Source organism: Zea mays, chromosome 2, assembly GCF_902167145.1.
Source record: "Zea mays cultivar B73 chromosome 2, Zm-B73-REFERENCE-NAM-5.0, whole genome shotgun sequence".
NCBI classification, from domain to species: domain Eukaryota; kingdom Viridiplantae; phylum Streptophyta; class Magnoliopsida; order Poales; family Poaceae; genus Zea; species Zea mays.
In genome coordinates, this window is record NC_050097.1 from 236,751,707 (window position 1) to 236,775,568 (window position 23,862).

Sequence of the window (23,862 nt, forward strand, 5' to 3'; positions counted from 1 at the left end):
CCATCATCGGAGCAATCAGAGAGGCAGTAGTCGCATGCGGTCATGAAGTCTCGCATGGCACTAGGATTACCGAGCCCGGAGAAATCCCAACCAGAGTCGGGCTCGTCGTCTTCTTCGGAGCCCGGGGGCCCGTAGGTCGAGACGGCCGTCAGTCGGTCCCAGGTTGACCACATATGGTACCCCGGAAGGTTAGGATATGCCTTTATGAAAGCGCTCACCAAAGCGGGATCGCTTGGTGGATCGAAGCTGAATCTAAAAGGCACAGGGTGGAAAACGGACGGTACCTCTCGATCGATGGACGGTGACGAAGTCGCGTCGGGGACGGACTGCACCGTTATCTCAGGTACGAGGCTAACGCCCAGCAAGCCCTTCACGAGCGCGCTGGCGTCATCTGTCCGCTTAGGGTTGGCGTGTTGCGGGGAAACGATGCTCGTCGTCGTTTCAGGCACGAGGTCAACGCCCGACATGTCCCCCGCTGGGGTGCCGGCGTCGTTGACTCGCTCGACGGCCAACGAGGTGCCGCCTCCTGCTTGGCCACGGTTGCACCGCCTCCTCCTCCTGCGGCGAGGAAGACGACGGGACAAACCCGGATGCTGCTCTTCCGCCACGGGGGGAAGACGTCACCGAGTCCGCCGCCGTCGGGCGGGCTGACGGCCGTCGTTGTCGCTGCCGCGCTACGGAGGAAGGAGTACCATGTCGTAGCTACCGTCGAGGGACATGAACTCGAGACTCCCAAAACGGAGCAGCGTCCCGGGCTGAAGAGGTTGCTGGAGACTACCCATCTGGAACTCAACGGGAAGTTGTTCGTCAACACGCAGCAAGCCCCTACCTGGCGCGCCAACTGTCGGCGTTTCGACCCCGGGGGGTCCCTGGACCGATGAGTAAAATTGTCGCTGCGTGCCCCAGCCCAGATGGGTTGGCGCGAGATGGAACACAAAGGGGGGAAACCGCGGCTCGTGTTATCCTGCGCCAGAGTGGGTGCGCTTGCAGTAGGGGTTACAAGCGTTCGCGAGGGAGAGAGGGAGTCCCGCGCGACCACCCTCTGTATGAGGGCCCTGGCCCTTCCTTTTATAGATGCAAGGAGAGGGTCCAGGTGTACAATGGGGGTGTAGCAATATGCTAACGTGTCCGGCAGAGAGGAGCCGGAGCCCTATGTACATGCCAACGTGGCTGTCGGAGAGGTGCTAGAGCCCTGTGTACGCGGAGTCGTGGCCGTCGGAGGAGCGTTTGAGCCCTGTAGAAGCACAGCTGTCGGGGCTGTTGGGACCTTACTGACGTCTCCTTGCTTCCGTAAGGGGCTGAGAGCCACCGTCGTCATGGACGCACGCGAGGAGCAATCATTATTTGTTACCGGGGCGAGCCTGGATGGGACGCCGGTCTTGTTCCCCCGTAGCCTGAGCTAGCTAGGGGCAGGGTAATGATGTACCCCCTGCGGGGTGGTCGGTCCGAGCCCAAGGTCGGGCGAGGCGAAGACTCCTCCTGAGGCCGAGACCGGGGTCGGGCGAGGACACGATTCCTCCCGAGGTCGAGGTTGAGGCTGGGCCCTGGGGTCGGGCGAGGCGGAGACCACCTTCCGAGGCCGAGGCGGGGGCCGAGCCCTGGGGTCGGGCGAGGCGGAGACTTCCTCCTGAGGCCGAGGCCCAAGGTCGGGCGAGGCGGAGATTCTTGTGGTGCCTGAGGCTGGACTCAGCTGCTGTCAGCCTCACCCTGGCGGGTGGCACAGCTGTCGGAGAGGGGCAAGTGGCGCTGTTTTCCTGTCAGGTCAGTCAGTGGGAGGGCGAAGTGAATGCGGTCACTTCGACCTTGCCGACTGAGGCACGCGTGTCAGGATAAGGCGCCAGGCGATCCTTGCATTGAATGCGCCTGCGATACGGTCGGTTGGTGAGGTGATTTGGCCAAGGTTGCTTCAACAGCGAAGCCTGCCCGAGCTGGGCTTCGGGCGAGTCGAGGGTGCGCCCCGTTGCTGAGGAGGCCCTCGGGCGAGGCGTGAATTCGCCTGGGACTACTGTTCTCGCTCGAGGCTGGGCTCGGGCGAGGCGAGATTGCGTCTCTTGAGTAGACGAAGCCTTGACCTGAATTGCGCCCATCAGTCTCTGCAGTTTGCGCTGATGGTGATTACTAGCCGAGTTTAGGAGTGTTGGGGGTACCCCTAATTATGGTACCCGACAGATATTCTTGGGGAAATGCTGGTGACACATACAAATATCTAGAAACAAGTTAGATGCAAACAAATTAATAACTTTATAAGCATAGGTCCAGTGGAAATTTAGTGAATATTATAGGGCATTTGAAAAGAAATAAAGGAACAAATGTGAAAGAAAGGGACTCTGAGGCACAGAAAAAATGAATTAAGAATGAATTCGCTAGCACATTAATTGTTCATGGAAAAGGTTATAACAGTAGTCCATGAACTAAAATCATAATGACACTGTGAACACTCAGGGATGAGAAAAATGTCGTCCACATAGTAAATTAAGTGAGGACAAATAAATCATGCAAGTAACAGGTTAACAGTTAATAATACTGATACCCGACAACAAATATATATCATATCATTAGTAGACATAATAATGGCCACAGACAGACATCGCAGAAGCTTCCTTAAGAATGAAGTTAACGATCTAGAAGGCTAAAGCCTAAAAGGGAGTAAGGGATCTAAACAACAACATGCTCTGTAATTCTCACAATCGCAGGAGCATAATAATCTAAAGTTAGAAGACCTACCAATGCAGCAACTTTACAATTGATCAATAACGCAGAGACATGCAAGTCATAACAATTAGAGAAAAAAACAAATGATTTTGTATTGTTGAAACCTTTTAACCCAGCCCATTGTGTTGTTTATAAAAATATAAGTAAATTCCAGCTACGTTTATAGAACATGTAAATTCCAGTTACGTTTACTAATTTAGTTTTATTATAAAGGCAAAATAAATATAATGTGACACATTGTAGATAGATATCAAGAAAAGCACCGAAATGTAGCCAAAGCTATAAAATATAAGTAGCAAATCCTTATACTCACTTCATCCTAAATGTATACACACATAGTGTATATCTTAGTGTATAGAAAAAAAACTTTGTATAGAAAAGCCAAAGTGTCTTCATAATTTAGAACAGAGGTAGTGAATAGGTATGAAGAAAAGCTAAAAATGATCTATAATTTGGAATAGAGGGACTAATACATAATCACCGTTAGAATGTCGATGGTAATTACTGGTTCAGAGCTGAACTGATAGTACCAAACATTCTAAAGATTGTGAAGTTTAACATATATTTAAAGTGGAAATGTATCATTTAGAAAATGAGGAAACTAATAAATGGACAAGGTATAGAAGGGTATTATGTATCTTGTAACTGAAAAACTATTCAGTTTTGGCTAGTTCCAAGTTGTAGAATACCATGCATAGGATTCTTGCCATACTGATAGTACAAAAACAAGCACCCATGTTGCCTATGCCAGCCACATAACATTCATCTCTCAAAAGATAAATCATCATTGCATTATACTTGTTTTTGGTTTCCATGATGGAGTAATTAGTGATACTACTTTCCTTGAAAAACAAAAGGTTATATATTTTTTTATTTGACTGAACATTAGTTTGTATATCAAATCCATACGGGAAAATTACAGTTCTAACTTTGTTGCTATAATGCGCCTACTTAATTTATATTCAAGCTTGAAGATTATTCGTGAGACAATTGCAATATTACTTTGTTGTTATAACTCTGCACCTATCATCCAGATAACTTATCTTTTTATTTGACTTAACATTAGTTTGTATATCAAATTCATACGGGAAAATTACAGTTCTAACTTTGTTGCTATATTGCACCTACTTAATTTAGATTCAAGCTTGAAGATTACTGATGAGATAATTGCAATATTACTTTGTTGCTATAACTCTGCACCTATCATCCAGATAACTCAGGACCTGCAAAGGCAAACCAAGATGGTGATAGAAGGGTAGGTAAGTTTCCATAATCCATATCAAGAAGTATCTGCAGTATTGAAATGAGTCAAGGGAGAGGGGAAAACTGTAGTTAAATTACAGACTTGATAGCTCAGAATGTCCCCGCAGCAACAAATAACTTCTATATTGTATTTCCCCCAAAAATGGGATAAGTGATAAGACCAGGAGTAAGCGAATCTTTCATAGTTGAATTCATCATATTTGGATTATGTCAGAATGAAAACGAATAATTAGGGACATTGCATGATTTTAAATTGAATAATTTGAAGTAATATACCGGTGCAAAGGTTTCATGACAAGTTCAATGTAAAAGAGGGGCAACAAATCCTAATAGTTGAATTTACTTGATAGAGAAAAATTCTAAGCTGCCATGTCGTCCCATAGTTTTCCAAAAGTGCAGAGCAAGCAAGGCTAAGATCTACAATCATCAGTGCCAATTTACTCATGCATATAACTTAATGACCTTGTTTTTCAACAAAGAATGGGGCAGTTATCCTGATTCTAGATTTTAGAACTATTCCAGGCCACATATGTGCAGAAAGAGCTCCAAGGAGTCGCTTTAAGCCTTGGCTATCACCATCCACTGATCGACCTGTTAGTTTGAATAAACATCAAATAAGATAGAAACAACCACAAATCATATATGATATAAGCCTTCTTCTATTGGAGTCCCTAAAAGATACTCCCTCCGCCTAAAAATATAGTTCTTTCTAGCCCTCTTTTTCCTGTCTATATTCATTACAACAATAATGAACGTAGACATGCATACAAACTACATTCGTAGATTAACCAATGAATGTATTTTTAATCTAAAACAAATTATATTTTGGGATGGAGGGAATATAAGTTTTCATTGGTATAAAATATTAAATTGATGCCCAATTTAGAACTCATGGTAATAGATTGATTATTGGAAATTAGAAAGCTTAATGGCAAAGTTTAGAAACTTGAGGGGGGAACTTAACAGTTACAGGTTTACATCCGAGGAGACAACTTACACTTATCAAAGTCAGCATTGGAAGCACATACCTCAATATATTCTATGTTCTGCTCAATGCACCACTATGCAGTAGAGTTTCTAATATCTATGCATGGTTCTTCCTCAAATAACAAGCTACAGTCCTCACTTTCATTTATCCCAAAATTGTAATAATTAGGGTGTGGATCAGAACTTGACTTCCCAAGCTTTTGCATACCTGCACGCTATAACCAGGTACAAGATCTGCTTTATTTCCAACGCATAACAAGATCTCAAACATCTGGATATCAACACTGGTAGCCCAGATTTGCAGAGTAAGCAAGGTGGATTCATGCATAATTACTTAAGGCTGTTACCCTACTGTAAATTATAAGATTCAGAATCTAAAGGTAAAAAATAGACTGAAAATTATAAGATTCAGAATCTTTAAACAATATAAGACATAGAATACAATAAAAATTGAATGAGAACACAGGTTCAGTTCAGACATCACTGATATCGAAGATCATAATGAGGGCCACCGGTTCTAGATGAGGGAGGGAACCAAGAGAAAATTATTCACCAAGAATTGTTGTCAAGATGGAAGATCAACTGAATAATACTTTGTTTCAATTATCCACCTACATCGCTGCAAGTGTATGTTGTTAGATATAACATCTGCACCATTTAGTGATTGTGCCTTGCAGCTAGTGATTGTGGTTTGGAGGCTAGTAAAGCTATAGGTGAGAGAGCTGACTTACAGGTACACGAGTTGGCTGCAGAGGCGAAGCCAAGGTCGTGACCGCCTCGCATGGGCGTTGCCAGTGGGTGCCTGAGGCCTGGGCGGTGCCGCTTGACCACGGAGGCGTGGACGTGGGCAGTGCCTATGCCTTCGCCGGTGGCCGACGTGGAGCCTGGAAGGTGGAAGGGCTAGGCCGCTGGGGCGCCCGGCTCCCAACGCGGACGCGCGATGGGCTTCTAGCGGCTGGCGCAGCGGCTCCCATCCCGCGAGTGGATCGGGCTAGTTGTTTTAGCGCTCGTCGCATCCCGGTCTCCTTCCAAGCGCGACGTCGAGGTCACGTCCTCGCCCTTGGTCGCGTCCCCCGCGTCGGCGGCGGCAAGGACGGGCTCCGCCCCCATCAGAGGTGGTCGGTCCCGCATGCCGTTCACGCCCTCCCTGCGTGCGAGGACCCAGGTCCCTAGACGGAAGAGAAGGGGCGCGTGGCTTGGGGAACCAGCGACCAGCAACCCAGATGTCCTCGTAGTGGCGGTGGGCGGAGGGGCGGTGCCATGCTGCTGTGACGACATCTGTTCCAGATCGAGTGGTGCCAGCGGTAGGAAACCCTAGACGGAGAGGCGGCGGCGGCCACGACTGTGGCGACGGTCGCGCGAAGGGGATAGATGGCGGCTGTTGTGCGCGCGAGGGGATGGACTGTGGCTGTTGTGTGGAGGAGGGGGACTGCGGAGGGAGCGGACGCTGGACGGGAGGGGATGGACTGGGATGGTGGTCGTGCGGAGGGGATAGACGGTGAGAGGATGGGGCGGATGCGGCATGCAACTAGCCCGTGCGCGGCTTGCGGATGGGGCGGTTTGTGCGAGCGAGGGGAACAGGGCGGGTGCGAGCGCGAGCGCAGAGGGGAGGCAGGGGCATCGCTGTGGTCTTAATAGATAGTAGAGATTAGGTACTTAATTGTGTATTATCACGAGAGTTAAAAATAAGTATAAAATATAGATACAAAATAACAAATATCACTATTACTATGATGTACAAAATACAAAATAATATTTTATTCTCTAATCTTAGACATAGACCAGAAGAAACTATAGCCTTTCAACCATGGCAATTTTGATCAGAAGCAAGGTCAATGACTGTGAGTCCTTATACATACATACATACATACATACATACATACATACATATATATATATATATATATATATATATATATATATATATATATATATATATATATATATATATATATATATATATAAGAGCATCTACAAAAGACTAGCTAAATAACTCGCCAAGCCAAATTTTGGCTACTCAATAGCAAAATAAATCTCCAACAGACTAGCTATCTGACTCGCAAGCTATTTGGCTCTCTAAATTGGCTCTCTCACTAGCTAATTTGGCTAGCCACCTGACTAGCCAAACTAGATAGTTAATCTGTTGGACTGAGATGAAGATATAGAGTGTAATCTTTATGAAAACGTAAATAGATAGTCAAATAGAGAGAAAAAAATGAAGAGTCTCTTGGAGACGCTCTTAGGTTGATTGGATATATACTATTTTTCAGCAATTAATATACCAACAGTGGCAATCCTGTTGCTGGCGCATAAATAAAGACCAATTATGTCTTCCGTAAGACTATAACACTTATTTTTCTTTTTGAAGAAAGTAAACCACAAATTCAGTCACCAAACTTCGGAGAGGCTCTTTCAACCATAACAAATATTATATTAAGTCAATAGCTTTGCTAGATCAATCCAACTTCTTTGGCATGCTACTTCCATGAAGAGGAAAGGTCAAGGTAACATAGGCGTTTTTTCCACAACACCATAACAATATAATTTAATAAAGAAATTGGACAGTACAACAAGTGTGTGTATGTATAGTCAAGCAGTTGTACATACATAAACATGCTTGTAAGAAATTGCAACAGGAGACACAGGATGGTCGGAGAAGGCACAACTATTATCATTCACAGGAACGAAGACTATACAACTACTCATATTAACAAAGAACTCCAAAGTGGTAGGAAAGACTCTTCTATAGTAATTTTGAGGATTATCGACCTTTTCTCTATTTTTATCAGTGTTCCTCCTATTTTCAGCAAAATCAACACATAATCGACGACCATTAATCTCGTAACCCTGAAGGTTCCAGCATGCACTTAAAGCAGTTTCCTCATCCTTGTACTCGCAAAAGCCATAACCTTTTGGCTTGCCAGTCTCTTTGTCAATCACCAATCTGCAAGCAATTTGTATCAGTCAGTTACCAAAATCAAATTCAAATGTTGAAAAACTTAACAGTAGTAGTAAACATGTTACTCAGTGTTACCAAACCAGAATCAATTTTAACAAATATATTCCCTTAGACAGAATCCAATCAACATGGGTTTTTACATTTGTAGGCGTAATACCGAAACCTAAACATATTCCTTGTTTTTATTTTTAAATAATCAGGAAAAAGCCAAAACAAACATTTTGATAGTAAGGGATAATTTCTAACAAACCATAAGGTACACATATTCAAAATTCAAGTATTGTTGCATAAGATGTAAAATAGATATATGATTCCAACTATGCAAGTGATGATTTATTCTATTAGATAACTTAAACACCACACAATCTAGCCATCTTAGAGAAAAGTCTACCGAGCAGCTTCATGTCTACAATACGCATCTCTAGCATCTTGAACTTGGTCTAAATATTCTGATACATTTAATAAATGAAACATTGCATCTGAAATATTACATTAACATTTCTTGCCTAAAGTTAATGTGTCTCATGAGGTATATGTCATGCCCTCACATCAAACAATATGCTCCACATGAATCGATGGCAGACATCAGTTGTGCATTGTAGAATCTGATCGCACAGTTCCTTTGGTTCTGGTGTATAAAGTAAACCGCACAATAGATTTAAACTAAAATCATCATACATTTTATATGCATAATTTAAATTCAAGCTTAAATTGTTCAAATTTCGAGGATGTACTTAAGCAGACTGAAAGAGGAATGTTAAAACATGACCCCACCCCAAAAAACGATGGCAGTGCCATGATTATCTAGCCCATTTGAATCAAAGATTAAGCCTAGATAATGGCAAATCTGCAAGATACATTTGTTTAACGCCTTAATACAATAATGTCTTTGGTAACATGTTTTATCTAAAAATATGGGTGTAATGCTCTTTTGCAACTTTACTGATTTTATTTGGTCACTCAATGGTAGATGACCCAGTCGTTGAGCAAGCATGGTGAGAGTGAAAAAGCACATTGCGACTGTGTTGAGGCGGGCTGCCCGCTCCACAAATACATGGGATCAAACGATCTTTGTCTAGCAAATAAAGGCATGTCACAACAGATTGATGTCAGCGTATTTGTGATAATGTGTTATGAGGTTGTTGCAAGAACGAACCACGGAGACGGGTTGAAAACACCAAATCAAGAGCAACAAGAAGGGGGATGAGGGTACCTGTTGGTGAAGAGTAGCCCGATGCACAAGCTTCCCAGGCAAAGAAGGAAGGTCCATTTATTGGAGATGGGGTCTGACCCTGGTAGCACGAAATCATCTCCTCGTCCTCCTCCAGGTCCTCCTCCCAGTCCCAATCTGAGGTGTCCTGGTTGAATACCCGTGCGTTGCAACGGAAAAAATAGTGCAACAATACCATATGTATGGCCATGTGTTGTATTGTTAATCAAAATGTTAGTGCACAACATGTCATGCCTAAAGCGTACAGGAAGAATAGAATCACGAAGAAAAAATTACATGATTACCAACACCAATCACCTCAGATTGGGACATGAAACATGAGTAAGAGAAGTAACAATGTCAAACCAGAATTTCCAACATCCAATTCTTAATCAATGTCGTTGTTGCAAGATCCTCCTTGTTGGGAGATCCTATGGCTGTTGTACCTTAGAAACCAAATTAATAAATCCAACTAATCTGGCCTAGAATTGAAAACCCAAACTCCAACTAAAATGGAACAAAAAAGAACAATCTTATTTTGACTAGACCTTGTTCTAGCCATGAACATGCAAAAGAGAATAACTTTTGAAGCAACATAGATTCGATTTTACCTGTGGATTCCGACATATCGTGCGCTGGCAGGGTGTTACTCATATTTACAGAAGTGAACTCCGAGGTAGCTACGAGTCCTAATAAACTCTAGCCGTATCAAGTAGGGAAGGCAACAGAATGGATGGGAGGGCATGGGGTTGGAAACTTGCTTACCCATCCAGTACATATTCACACTCAGTTCACGACATCAGTTGCAAGAGTTTAAAACCCGCGGGTACAGAGATTACAAACCCGTACCCACGACATTAATATTAAACCCGTATCCGCACCCGCTACCCGCGACGGGTAGCGTATGTTACCCAAACCCGCGACCCGCGGGTTTATGGCACCCATGGGTACACCCGCGGGCACAGTCATATAATAAATATTATATATTATTATATATAAATATAATAAATAATATATATTATGGCACAATCATATAATAAATATTATATATTATGGCACCCGCGGGTACACCCGCTACACGAGGGGGCTGTGTGCACGGGGCCATGAAGTCACAGAGAAAGTCGTCGTATTATATATATATACACACATGCGGGGTATGCGGGTTTGCGGGCACGAGTACAACATTTTTATACCCACGAGAAAAAACCGTTGGGTTGAAAATCAAACCCGTACCCACGGGTACAAACTCACACCCAAACCTGCACCCTATAGGGTTTTTACCCGCGGGCACGCGGGTAAAATGTGCCCATTGCCATCCCTCACATCTGCGACCGCTGAACCTATGGGGCCAAAAATCTGTCACAGTTGTGGACAAATTTTGTGCACAAAAAAATTGTGGTGGTCATCGAATTTGGCATAATGTGTCACTTTGATCCCTAAACTTTCATTAGTGTGCTCCAGTGTCCACACATATGTCGTCATCTAGTTTGAGCAAACCCGATTTTGGATGGACCGATCAAGTTATAACACATATTTTCCTAGTTTTAAGAGTTCAAGGATCCAAGTGACATAACATGCCAAGTTTGAGGATAATTTATGCATTTTACTCAAACATCTATAATAGTCTAGAGTTATAATATTAGTCTAAACAAACAGTCCAATTTGAATTATGCCTAGCTAGAGCACAAGTACTACAGAGACCATGCACTCCAAAATTGTAGACCCTAGATGCACGTAAGGAGCCAACGGTAAAATTGATATTTTTGCAAGTGGTTACTTATGTTAACCGCTTGTAAAAATCAACTTCAAAAAACAAAAACATGTCGAAGCCTAGATCTACGTCCGTCAGGCCTAGATTGAAACCCTAAGAGCCTCGAGATAAGATCGTTGTTGGGCCGATGAACATGTCGTCGACTAGTGGTCGAGGAATCCGAGGAAGTCATCGTCGAGCAACCTGCTGCCGCCAAGCCGAGGTCGTCATCGACAAATCAGGACTGCCGCCACTCGGATTAGAGGTTGGTGTTGCCAAGCCAAAGCTTTCGTTGTTTGGATCGAGGCTGACATCGCTGAGCCATAGCCGCTGCCGCGTGGATCGAGACCACCACCAACGAGAGGACGATTCACGCTAAGTTGGACGCTTTGATGTCGGGAGTGCACATTCATGCCATCGTAGGACAACCCGTCGTGTGTTGCATCACCATCCACGGCGAGGAGACCCCCTAGCCATGTTGTTGTATGTTGCTGTAATATAGAGATAGATGTGAGAGAGAAGCAGGAGAGTATTCTAACTTGCATGAGTTGGCGGGAAGAAGATGAGAACAGAAAGAGGCGGCGACATAAAGACTTCTGAATTAGGGTTACAAGAGAGAAGTGGCGTCATTGGTTGATTTTATATTCAGGATGGGTCTTTTGGTGTGCTACGATGCTTGTCTTTTTTATCCAGACGGTTCTCTCTTAAGAAATCGCTAGTAAAAATACCTATATGTACAAGCGATTGCTTAAGAGGGCTGCTTCTAAAAGTAAATTTTTTTACAAGTGGCCCTCTTCAGCATCCGCTTATAAAAATATGTGTTTTTACAAGCAGATTCTTATAATCTCTTGTAAAAATTGTCCGTCAAATTTACATACGGTATGCTTGTAAAGATCGTTTTTCTAGCCGCGAATGTGTGGTCACACACTAGTTTTTACTTGTGTTGATCAAGAGAAACACCGAGTTGAATTTGAATATAGCTTAATCACTTCTACGACAAGTAAGTGATCCAAAGCACCTTGATTATTTCAAAACTCAATCACATGGATCCCAAATGAAAAATGCAAGAAATTTTCATCACAGGTCACATAAGCATGGTATATTAATAACAAGAACAAAAGCAGTTCATAATAATCCCTTAACTTCGTTCCATCATCTTGTACCCCATTTTTAAGGAAATTGTCGTTTCCTTTTCTATATGTAAAAAAGTGATACATAAGGCACACAAATCACACTCTCTTACAACTTGCCGCCTCATGTAGTGTAGTTAGTTCACACATACACACGTCCGTACATATGTATGAATAAGAATATACTCACACGTGCACGTGCAAAAGAAAAAACAATTTCACACACGTTTACAGTGTTTTACATGTAGCAGTTTGTCTGCGCGTGTGACCTTATAGACTGTTCCCTTCATGCTTCATCAACCATGTCTCTGTGGCGCTTAATACCCTTGGAACTGAGGGGGAGGCGGAGATGCGTACTTGTTGGCCATGATAGGTGGAAGGATGATGTCATTGAATGATGGTGGAGGTTGGGATTCTGCTGGTGGTGGTAATGACTGCTCTTCTTTCTTCGGCGGGGCAGGGGTGACAACCGGAGGAGGTGAGCTTACTGGGGCCGGTGGTGGTAGTGATGGTGGCTTCACTGGTGCTGGTGGAGGAGAGCTAACTGGTGCCGGTGGAGGAGGAGATTTTATTGGGGGTGGTGGGGAGCTAACTGGTGCTGGTGGCGGAGGAGACTTCACTGGAGGTGGTGGTGAGCTCACTGGTGCTGGAGGTGGCGGTGACTTCACTGGAGGTGGTGGTGAGCTGATCGGTGCTGGAGGTGGCGGTGACTTCACTGGAGGTGGTGGCGAGCTGACCGGTGCTGGTGGTGGTGGAGACTTCACAGGGGGAGGAGGTGAGCTCACAGGGGCGGGTGGAGGTGGCGACTTGACTGGAGGTGGAGGCGAGCTAACTGGAGCTGGTGGTGGAGGAGACTTCACCTCTGGAGGTGGTGGCGAGCTCATGGGAGCAGGTGGAGGTGATGACTTAGGCGCTGGCGGTGGCGAGCTAACTGGTGTAGGTGGTGGAGAAGACTTTACTTCTGGAGGTGGCAAGTTCACAGGAGCAGGTGGAGGTGACGACTTAGGTGTCGCTGGTGGTGAGCTGACTGGTGCCGGTGGTGGAGAAGACTTCACCGTTGGTGGTGGTGAGCTCACAACAACCGGTGGAGGTGACGACTTAGGCGTCATCGGTGGTGAGCTAACCATTGCCGGTGGTGGAGAGGACTTAACTATTGGAGGTGGCAAGCTCACGGGAGTAGGTGGCGGTGATGACTTGGGCTCTGATGGAGGTGAGATGACTGTTGTTGGTGCCGGTGGTGTGGATGGCTTCACCACTTCAGGTGGTGAGCTCACATGCGCAGGTGGGCTTGCCGGCTTAGGCGTCAATGGTGGCGAGCTAACCGGTGCAGGTGGTGGAGAGGACTTCACCACTGGAGGTGGTGAGCTCACAACAACATGTGGAGGTGATGACTTGGGCGCCAATGGTGGTGAGCTGAGTGGTGCTGGTGGTGGAGAAGTCTTCTCTACTTGAGGTGGTGAACTCACTGGAGCAAGTGGAGGTGATGACTTAGGCGCCGGCGGTGGTGAACTCACTTGTACTGGAGGTGGAGAAGACTTCACTTGAGGTGCAGGCGGTGGTGAGCTTAGTGGCGCTGGTGGTGGAGAAGACTTCACCGACGGTGGTGAGCTTACTGGAGCTAGTGCCGGTGGTGAGCTAACTGGTGTTGGAGGTGGTGAACTTACAGGAGCTGGTGGAGGTGAAGACTTTGGTGTTTGAGGTGGTGAGCTAACTGGTTCTTTCGGTGGAGAAGGCTTCTCCGGAGATGAAGGTGGTTTAGACGGAGTTGATGGAGGAGTAGGCTTCTCTTGTGGTGGCGGAGATGGAATCAGTGTGGGTGGAGGTAGAGACTTTTCTGGAGGCGGCGATGACTTCACCGAAGTGGGTGGTGTTGGGTATTCCTCTGGAGGTGGGGTTGATTTCGCAGGAGGCGGTGGCGGTGGTGACTTCTCTGGAGGAGGAGGTGAGCTCACAGGAGTCGGGGGTGGTGGAGATTTCATCGGTGGAGGTGAAGATGCCACTGGTGCTGGCGGAGGAGGTGATGCCACTGGCGTTGGTGGGGGAGGTGATTTCACAGGAGGCGGTGGTGATGCCACTGGTGCCGGTGGAGGAGGTGATTTCACGGGAGGTGGAGGTGATGCCACTAGCGTTGGTGGGGGAGGTGATTTCACAGGCGGTGGTGGTGAGGCCACCGGTGCTGGCGGAGGAGGTGATTTTTCAGGTGGTGGAGGTGATGCCACTGGCGCGGGTGGGGGAGGTGATTTCACGGGCGGTGGTGGTGAGACCACTGGCGCTGGTGGTGGTGGAGATGGTGAAGCAATAGGGGCCGGTGGAGAAGTAGTCTTCACAGGTGGCGGTGGTGATGCCACTGGTGCCTGCGGAGGAGACAACTTCACCAGTGACGGAGGTGGGGTGGAGGCAGCTGGAGGCTGAACCTGAGGCGATGGTGAGGTAGCTGGCGGTGACTTTCCGGGTACAGGTGGTGTTGGCGGTACATAATCGTCCGCTGGCGGTGAATGAGGGGTCGGCATCGGCATGGGTGCAGGTGCAGGCACCGGCGAAGGTTCTGGAAGCGGCTCTGGCGATACATCCGGCGGTGTGTGCGGGGATGGCATGGGCGCAGACGCAGCAGGCTTCCCTGGCACCGGCGACGACGGCGGCCCTCCTCCGGGCGTGGGGTAGCCAGCGCACACGTGCTTGCTACAGTCGACGGGGCGCGCAAGCACGGGGGCGCACTGCAGCGCGGTCTTCTGCGCCGGGCGCAGCGCGCCGAGGCAGTTGTCCCTGTCGTCGAGGTTGACGAGCGCCTTGTCGGACGGCATGCACACGGCGGCCTCCGAGTTGAAGAAGTTGAAGGCGAAGCTGAAGTTGACGAGCGCCGGGAGCTCGCAGATGGACTCGTGCACGATGCCGGTGAAAACGTTCCGGGACACGTCGAGCTGCTCCAGCTTGGCTATGTTGGAGAGCTGCTCGGGGATGGTGCCGACGAGCATGTTCCCGCTGACGTCGATGACGGTGGTGTTGACCAGCAGGCCCATCTCCAACGGCAGGCACCCGTCGAGCTTGTTGTTGAGGAAGATGATCTCGTCCAGCGTCTTAACCATGCGGCCGATGCTCTTGGGGATGCATCCGACGAAGGCGTTGTTGGCGAAGACGATGACGGACGCCGTGGAATTGCCGAGGTTCTCGGGGATGGGCCCTACGAAGCGGTTGGTGTTGACGAAGATGGCGTCGAGGTCTTTGTCGAAGAGCGCCGGCGGCAGCTCGCCCTCGAAGTCGTTGAACCGGAGGTCGAGGTACTTGAGCGACACCATCTCGAGGCAGACGTAGGGGAAGACGCCCACGAAGCGGTTGTTGCTGACGTCGAACTCGTGCAGCAGCGACAGCCGCGACATGCTCTTGGGGATGATGCCGCAGAAGCGGTTGGTGTTGATGTGGAAGAAGGCGAGGTCGGTGAGCAGGCCGAGCTCCGGGGGGAGGTACCCGGCGATGTCGGCGCCGTTGAGGTCGATCCCGGCCACGACCGTGATCTTGGGGTCGTCCAGCGCCTCGGTGCAGATGACGCCATTGTACTTGCACACGTCTTCGCCGACCCAGTTGGCGGTGTAGCCCTTGGGGTCGGAGTAGAAGGCGCGGTGCCAGGCCTGGAGCGCGATGTACGCGCGGCGGAGGCGCGGGTTGGGGAAGTTGGCGGCGCCGACGCGGTCGTCGAACTCGAAGTCCGCCGGTAGGTCGCCGGCCTCGCCGCCGCCGGCCTCCTTCATGGCCAGCAGCTGGCGGTGGGCGATGTAGGAAGCTTCCGCGCTCGTAACCGCTTGCACGCTGCAGGCGGACAGGCAAGCGGCCAGGAGTAGCAGCGCCGCCATGAGGCGCCCATCGGGCAGGAGCCGGAGAGGAGGGTCCATGGGGGAGCGAGCGGGCCGTGGGCGTGCACACTGAGGTCGACACCCCTCGCCGCCCTGGTGCTTTATGGAGGCCGGGGGGCGGTAACAGCGTGCGGTTGCATGCGCGCCAGAGCGTCAGGCCCGTGGTGGTGGTGGACGGTGGCGGCCGCTCGCTGGCTCCGCGGCATTGGCGGCCTGCGTCTGTCCAGGCCTCCAGGGACGGACGGACGGACGAGGACGACGACAGACAGGAGAGGGTGGAGACTGGAGAGGAGACCGATTTGGTCGGTCAGCCAGGTGGGGCCCGCGTTTCAGGGACTGTCCGTGCATGCATGCGGCTTCGACCTCCCTGGAGTCTGGCCTCTGCATGGATGGATGCGTGCTTCACCTTCACCACCATGGTCGTGCTTGGTCCTCGTGCTGTCGTGCAAGCCCAAAATATACATGGTATGTACCGTGGCGTACCATGCCGATGAAAAAGCTTAAACTGGCACGCATTGTTGCTGGCTGTTTGTGCTACTGTTGGCAAATGTTAAAAAAACGTAAATAAACCTCAAACTTTGTCCATTTTAATTTCTATACTATTTTTAATTGGGGACATCAACCCGATTTTTTTCGTCTACCTATTCTCTCAATGACATCCCTTAAAAAATACATTAGTGTGTTACTGTCTCCAATAACATTCAGTATTTCGTTATGTACTTTAAATATAGAGGACGATATCCATCTGCATATGATTCCAGCAGCGCACGGTCGGCCACCTTGCTTCCTCTGTATCTCAGGCTGGTTGGAGTTTGTATTTAAATTAGGAGATCGTAATACAAGCCTATATTGACTACAACAACCATACCAGATTTATCGTGTAACGCCCAAATTTATATTTTTGAAAGCTCTAATAAAATTTCCTCTATAAATCAAGATTTTAAATAGTCGGCTATAGCGGTCGATATATCCTTTTTAGCAGTGAAAAATTACGCCGTTTAGCCTAATATATCCCGATATATCCAGCTATATCGCGATATATCCCGATATTTGCACTTTTTGGAAGTTTGGGGATAAACTCGTTTTCCCGCTATTTAGAACACTGCTATAAATTCATTTGGACTATGGATTAAGGTACCTTTAACGTGGAGTATGCATTTAAAATATATTCTTAAATAAATAAATGGGAAACCCTAGATTCATGGCTGTGCATTGAATTCTGAAGCATTTTATTTTTGAGTGTGCCAAATTTTCATTTGATTTTTTGAATTTGGATTGAATTCAAAACTGGAAAAAAATTCAAAAGGGTTTCTATTTTTACTCAGCTTCGCGGGCTCAATCTATTTTGTCTCGGCCCAGCCATCGCCCCTCCCTTCGGCCGTTTGGGCCGAGTGGCCACGACCCACTTTCTCGCGCGGCAGACCTGCCCCGCCCGAGGACACGTCGAAGACGTAATTCATGTAACCGTTTTCCTCATGGTGTTGCACGCCGCGTGCGCGCTCGTGACCCCGTCGGTGACCAGTAGGCCAGGATGTCAGCACTGTCGTCTACCTCCCACGCCCGACACGAACTCGGCAACCATGCTCGACGAACTCCGATCGAGCCGCCCCACACAGACAGACTCACCTCACCGTACCTATAAAATCCGACCGAGACCCCCCCCCCCCCCCCCCCCCTCGAATCATCCAAACTTAGAGCCTTCTCTGCTGCCGAGACCGAGCGTCGCCGCCGTGAGAACTCGAGCCGAGAGCCGGAGCCGTATCTATCTCGCGCCTGCACCATCGATCCGACCTCGGCAAGTGGTCTAGAAACTTCTCTGAGCAAGTAGCACCTGTGTGCGATCTATTGGAGCGAGATCCAAACAGAGCAGAGAGGAATCACTCACTGGAGTTGGGATTCCCGCCGCCGAGCCGCCTCGCGTCGTGGACAGCACCACCGCTGCCTCGAACGACGGTGAGAATGCCTCGGGTAGCTTCTCTTTGTTCTTGGCATTGTGCAGCACCTAGTCATAGTCCAATCTGGAAAAGCCGAAACGAGTGGCATTTTTCAAACAGAGATCCCTCCGTGCTCCGCTGTACTCAGGAATTTAGTAGAGAATTGCGACTAATCATTCACAGAGCACGGAGAGAATTCGACACCTCAATCCCGAACTGGCTAAATTTGTGGCAAATATAGAAATAGCTCTTCCTTTTTCTTTCTTTTTCTCTTCTTTTTATTGATTGTAAAAGGACCAGGGCCTAACCTTTAATTTTCGCTTTCTAATAAAATGCGCAGTAGGGGTTTCCCCCTCCTGATCCTTCAAAAAAATAGTCCAATTAGGGCACCGAGGATACGCCTCGCCGGTGTTGCGCGCGCCAGGACGTCCTGTCCGTCATCGGCGAAAACTCGGTTTTAAAGGTAAATTGAATATCTCTACTACTCCTTAAGATGATAAGGAGGGCGTCCACATCCTCACCACGGCTCCACCCGTTCCCCCCACCCCGCTAATCTCGCCGCCACCACGCCGCGCGAGCGCCGCGCACGCCCCCGTCTTCGCTCTCTCCCCAGAATCGCCTCAATCCCTGCTCTCTCCTCGCCCCATCCTCTCGATCCGGTACCGCCAGAGGCTCCAACCCCAGGCCCAACGCCGGCGGCGAGGAGGAGTTCCTCCTCGTCCCCGCGACCCGCCTCTCCGCCGAGCGCTCCGACGACGCGCCCGGCCAGCCTGTGCTCCTCTCCCGCATCTTCAAGTCCGAGCGCATCGAGCTCTCGGAGGACCGCCTCACCGCGGCCAGCACCAAGGGCTTCCGCATGGTGCGCGCGACCCGCGGCGTTGCGGCAGGGGCGTGGTACTTCGAGGTCAAGGTCGTGCACCTCGGCCCCACCGGCCACACCCGCCTTGGATGGGCCACCAACAAGGCTGACCTCCAGACGCCCGTCGGCTTCGACGCCTATGGGTTTGGGTACCGTGACGTCGATGGCGCCAAGGTGACTAAGGCTTGGAGGGACAAGTACGCTGATGAAGGGTACGGGGAAGGAGATGTCCTGGGGTTCTACATTTCTCTGCCTGATGGGGAGCGGTATGAACCGAAGCAGCCTGACCTGATTCAGTACAAGGGAATGCCTTTTCACGTCCAAGTCCCCAAGGAGGAGCAGAAGACGCCGGATCCTGTCCCTGGTGAGTACTCATTTTGTTTGCCTTTGTTACATTTTTAGTAACTTTGTCATATTATTTTTTGGTCCCATAGAAGGGCACGTGTGAGTCTTTTACATAACCTTCCTAATAAAATCCCTGACCTCGACCTTCACCTGATGCCTTCCTTTTGACAATTTCTGTAACTGTGCAGTCTGTGGCATGACAATTTCTACCATAATTCTTTAGATTTAATTCTGAACTGTGAGTCCAAGAAGTACCAAAGAAAAGGTCCAAGCTATAACATTACAAAATTTACTGATAATTTGCAGAATCATGACAATCTGGAGACAATTTTCAAACTATAACAAATCATGAATAACTATAGAATATCTTAGGGTCCAAGTCATGATCTGTAAAAGGACAAGTATAAAAACCCTTTTTCTAAACTTATGTATGATACAATCTATGTACTAACAAGGCAAGAATAATAGACCATGGTGGGCGGGGGAGGCAGGAACGAGCGGCGGAGGAGGTGAAGCTCGACACCGACAAGGGTCCTTAGTGTTTTCTTGAAAATTTCTGACTGAATTATTGATAAGTATGCAGCTCGACATTTCTATATATGCATACTGGTGAATTATAGATTGTATCATACATAAGTTTAGAAAAAGGCGCTCACGACTATGTAAGCTGAATTACAACATAAATACACCTTGTTAGCAATATATGTCTTATTCCTAATAGTCAGTAGGTATGTGCCCGTTTGCTTACCTCGTTATTTTTATTATTTTCATTAGTGATCTTATGTGACCGTTTGCTTATGTTCATTAAAACATGCATGTCTGTTTCTTGTTATACATGTACCCTCTTCTGATCAATCGAAATAGGCAATTTGCATTGCCCTCTTCTGATCAATCGAAATACAGGTACCCTCTTCTGATCAATCGAAATAGGCAATTTGCATTGCCAACAATGAGATTATGGCTGGTTCATATGTTCATTAAAACATGCATATTTTTATTATTTTTATTAGTGATCTTACAAATGTGGATTAGAATGGCTGGACATCATGTTTTCCTCAACGAGGGAGCTGAATTACAAAATGGCAATATATGCATACTTATTATGGATTGTTTAGAGCACTTACATAGCTGTTTGTTAGGAATGTTTCCGACCTATGTTGCAACGGCGGAGGAGGTGAAACATTATTTTGGTACAAGCTCGACACCGACACCGACACCGACAAGGCTCTATAATAGCAAATATCTTTTGCTTTCTACTTAGATGACATCTATTAAATATAAATTTGTGTACAACAATTTCCTGCCAGGTCAATGAATCTGATCAATGAAGGGTAAGTATTTCTATTTCTTAATACATTGGTTGATCATTCAGAGGTCAATGAATCTGTCCGGTAAGTCCTCCTTGATTTGTACAATCTAGAGTGGAGTGGTCCTCTAATCGGTACATTTTTTGGTAATCCCACAAAATTTTTTTGGAGTGGCCATCAGTGACTAAATGTTCTTTCTGAATTTGGATCTTTGCTAGCAAGATTATTTGCTTGCTCTTCTGCTTCCAAAAGTTCACAAAATGGATAGATAGTTCCAGTTAATCTTAGTCCATTATAGGTATGGTGATGCTTGCAAAGGCTCTATTTTCATTTGAACTACTATACACCACTTTAGGATGGGAGTCGTTTCATTGAAACATGAGTTTTTTTAATCATCAAGATTTTGGATTAAGTGTTAGTACTTAGTAGAAATGTGATATTAGTATAAGGCTAATTACCAGTTTGTTGCAATCAATGCCACCTATGGTTGGTGTTTCTTTAGTTGCTGATGCAACTGAGGAGCTCGAGCACGACACGATTAACTCGGGAATTTTATGTAATGTTGATGCAAGGACACTGACTTTTATCATCAGAAAGACTTCCTACTGTTGTTGGTATGGATTCTAGCAGCTGGATTTTAGTTTTTGTATTTGGTGAACTTTGTTCAACACACTCGTTGAAGTTAACAGTAACAGATACAAGTCTATTATCCTGATATTTTTAATATGCATTTGCAGGCATTAGCATAAATCATATGAAGGAAGTAGATTCACATGCACCCGTGAAGCAAAAGCTACAATTATTTCCAATAAATGAAGCTACTCTTAAGCCATTTGAGAAGGTAAAACATGGTTTCTTGCTACTAGCAAGCTGCATATGAACCATAATTATCCTTAGTCTCCGTATTTTTATTTTGATAGTTTTTACTGGTGAATTATTGATCCAACACCTAGGTTCTTGTTGTTGAATTCATGCATGTCGTAGATGAAAGATGACTTATCCATATTTTTTTATAATTAAATTTGTGACCAATTATACTACCGTGCTTTCAACACATGTTATTTTTGCTCCAAAAGGCCATGCTTTCAGTTAGTGTTTTTGGCTTGTTGGAAATGGGCGAAGTTGAGATGCTAACTCTCCTTGCTTCTCTCCTATTAAGACCAACTCAGAACACAGTCAATCTTGCGTGAAAAATTATGCATGTTAACAACAGTAGGCTGTTAGCTTCAAGTAGTACAAAATATTTATATAATGCATTGGATGACTGACGATAGCTTGGTTACTTCCTGCCTGCAGGTTGATTTATTAGACAGCCCTATTGCCAGACTACCTGACATAGATACCACAACACTTGGAGCCACATATGTTTCTAGCTTAGATGCAGGAGTTTGGACCAAGGAACAGTTATTTGCAGGTTAGCACAAGGAGAACGCGACAGTCTTTGGCCCAAAACTGGATGAGGCGCACAAGAAGAAGAGGGCTGATTCATGGTACAAGACGGTTTCAAATCATTCGATTTGGCTGACCTTTCTCTGTAAATGTTTCTTGTCCGCGCTGATCTATCTGTTTTTAGAAGATGCAAATGAATAAATTGGTCTTTGCTGGTACTATTCTTAACTACTTGTTATTTATTTTCTTTACAAAAGCGAGTACAAGAATATCCTCAAATTTTCGTCAGGAAGTGTTTTTCTAGAATATTTATGTGTGCAATGTGCTTCCATAGACTTGAATGGTTTGCATAGACTATCCCATCAACATAGACACTTGGAGAAGCTCAATTTCCGATCTGCAGCTTTGCTAGAGAATTTTGATTAGTATGCATTAGTTATTGCATCCGAGAAAAAAGACTTAGGGTACATAAGCCTTGTACTTTGTCAATATTAAAAGTAGGTCTTGGATGAGCAATATGACAGAAGCAACATTTGTGACCTATTTTTCCTGCTCTTGTTTGTCTTGCATGGACAACAAGTTTGGCTCTTTGGACCGACACAATTAGCTCGAGCAGCCCACGCAACACCTCCATCGGGCCACTTAGAGACACCTCCCTCCTCCCGAGTTGTGCTGTCGCTGTCCCTTCCCTCCCTCGTTGGCACCTAATCTTATCAAAATAAACCATATAAAATTAAATAGTGAGATAAGTTTAAATAGCCGATGTAAAGTTGGGAGTAACAATGCATTGGTTATTGACAGAAATTATCAGATATTTATTCATTTTTATGTAATTGGTGTGCAATATCATTTTATTGAATAATTTATGTACCGTCGCAACACACGAAAATTGTACTATTTAATGTTATCTTTGTGGTCCATGCAAGGGGATCTCCATCGTGTTTCGCAAGATGGACACGTCCATCATGTTTCTCAAGATGAGAGCCGCTAAACTCTTGTTTAGTTCAGTGTAGAACCTCATGTAGTCACGCTCCTCATGTCTCGGATCCTCCTATCCATATCCCAATGTCCGATGATGATGCCTAACAACATTGTTAGCCTGTCATCGACCCGGACGAGCAACAACAGATCCCTCTCAATATTTTATGTGTCGTAGCAACGCACGGGCACCTAACTAGTAAACCATGAAGATTAAAAAATCACATACACAACGATACTTTATTACATTATGATGTTCGAAAGATACATAAAGTCATTAACTTAAACCATAATCAAAGTGCTTAACAAAACGCAGTACGATAAGCCCTTCACACGCAGCTGACTGGGGGTTTGCCGCTAATCTAATCTAGAACTCGTTGTAGTCCTGAAACTCCTGAAAGTCCTACATGTTGCCTTCATCTTCTCCTGCGCACTGTTTGTAATTGGGACAACATGGGGTTTGATGGTTTTAAGGAGGAAAAATTCCTGGTATGCCATCAGATTTTATACTCATTCCTTGTGTGCCACTGAGTGGCATATATGTATATTTTTTGGTGTTTATGACATGTGGGGCCAGTGGCATACAAGGAACGAGTATATTTTCCAGTGGCATACAGGGAATTGGAAGGGTGAGTGCACATCAACGTACTCAGCAAATGTCCCGTTTGACTAAAGTGGACTAGTTGTATGTGGAGTTAAGCTTAAAACAATTGTTTTTAGTTGGTCAAGTATTTATTACTAGTGGAGAACCAAGTTTAAGCAATAAGCCCAAATTATTACCCAAATAGCACTCCTTCCAAGAGGAAATACCAGGAACCATAATTATAATCATCATCATTAAGCATCATCATACAAGTATCTAGAGTAACTCTAATCAAAGAACAACCAAGGACAGGAAAAACAGAACACTAGTCAATCTTTAGGTTGATCATGGTACGCGGGACAATGAATTATAAAGTGAGTATGACATAATGGATCAGAGGACACTTGCCTTGACCAGGTTGCTGCTCAGAGAAGTCTCCTGCAACACACTCAGGAACCACGGACTGCTCGTTGTCTACATAAAGCAGTCATTGATTCAACACACTTGGGGAATAACAAAAGAACAGTACACCAACACATATGCAACATAGTGAACATAGGTTTAGAAAAGGGGTAAAACACACATGTGAATTCTAGGTTTTAGGGTAGGTC

General features: G+C 46.3%; 1 protein-coding gene across 1 annotated transcript; it reads right to left on the bottom strand.

Annotated features, from left to right (window-relative positions):
- Positions 1–11,983: 11,983 nt before the first annotated feature.
- On the bottom strand, positions 11,984–15,919 carry LOC103648188 (pollen-specific leucine-rich repeat extensin-like protein 3). Its single transcript, XM_008672676.3, has one exon. The coding sequence runs from the start codon at positions 15,893–15,895 to the stop codon at positions 12,329–12,331; it is 3,567 nt and encodes a 1,188-aa protein (XP_008670898.1). The 5' UTR covers positions 15,896–15,919; the 3' UTR covers positions 11,984–12,328.
- Positions 15,920–23,862: the final 7,943 nt, after the last annotated feature.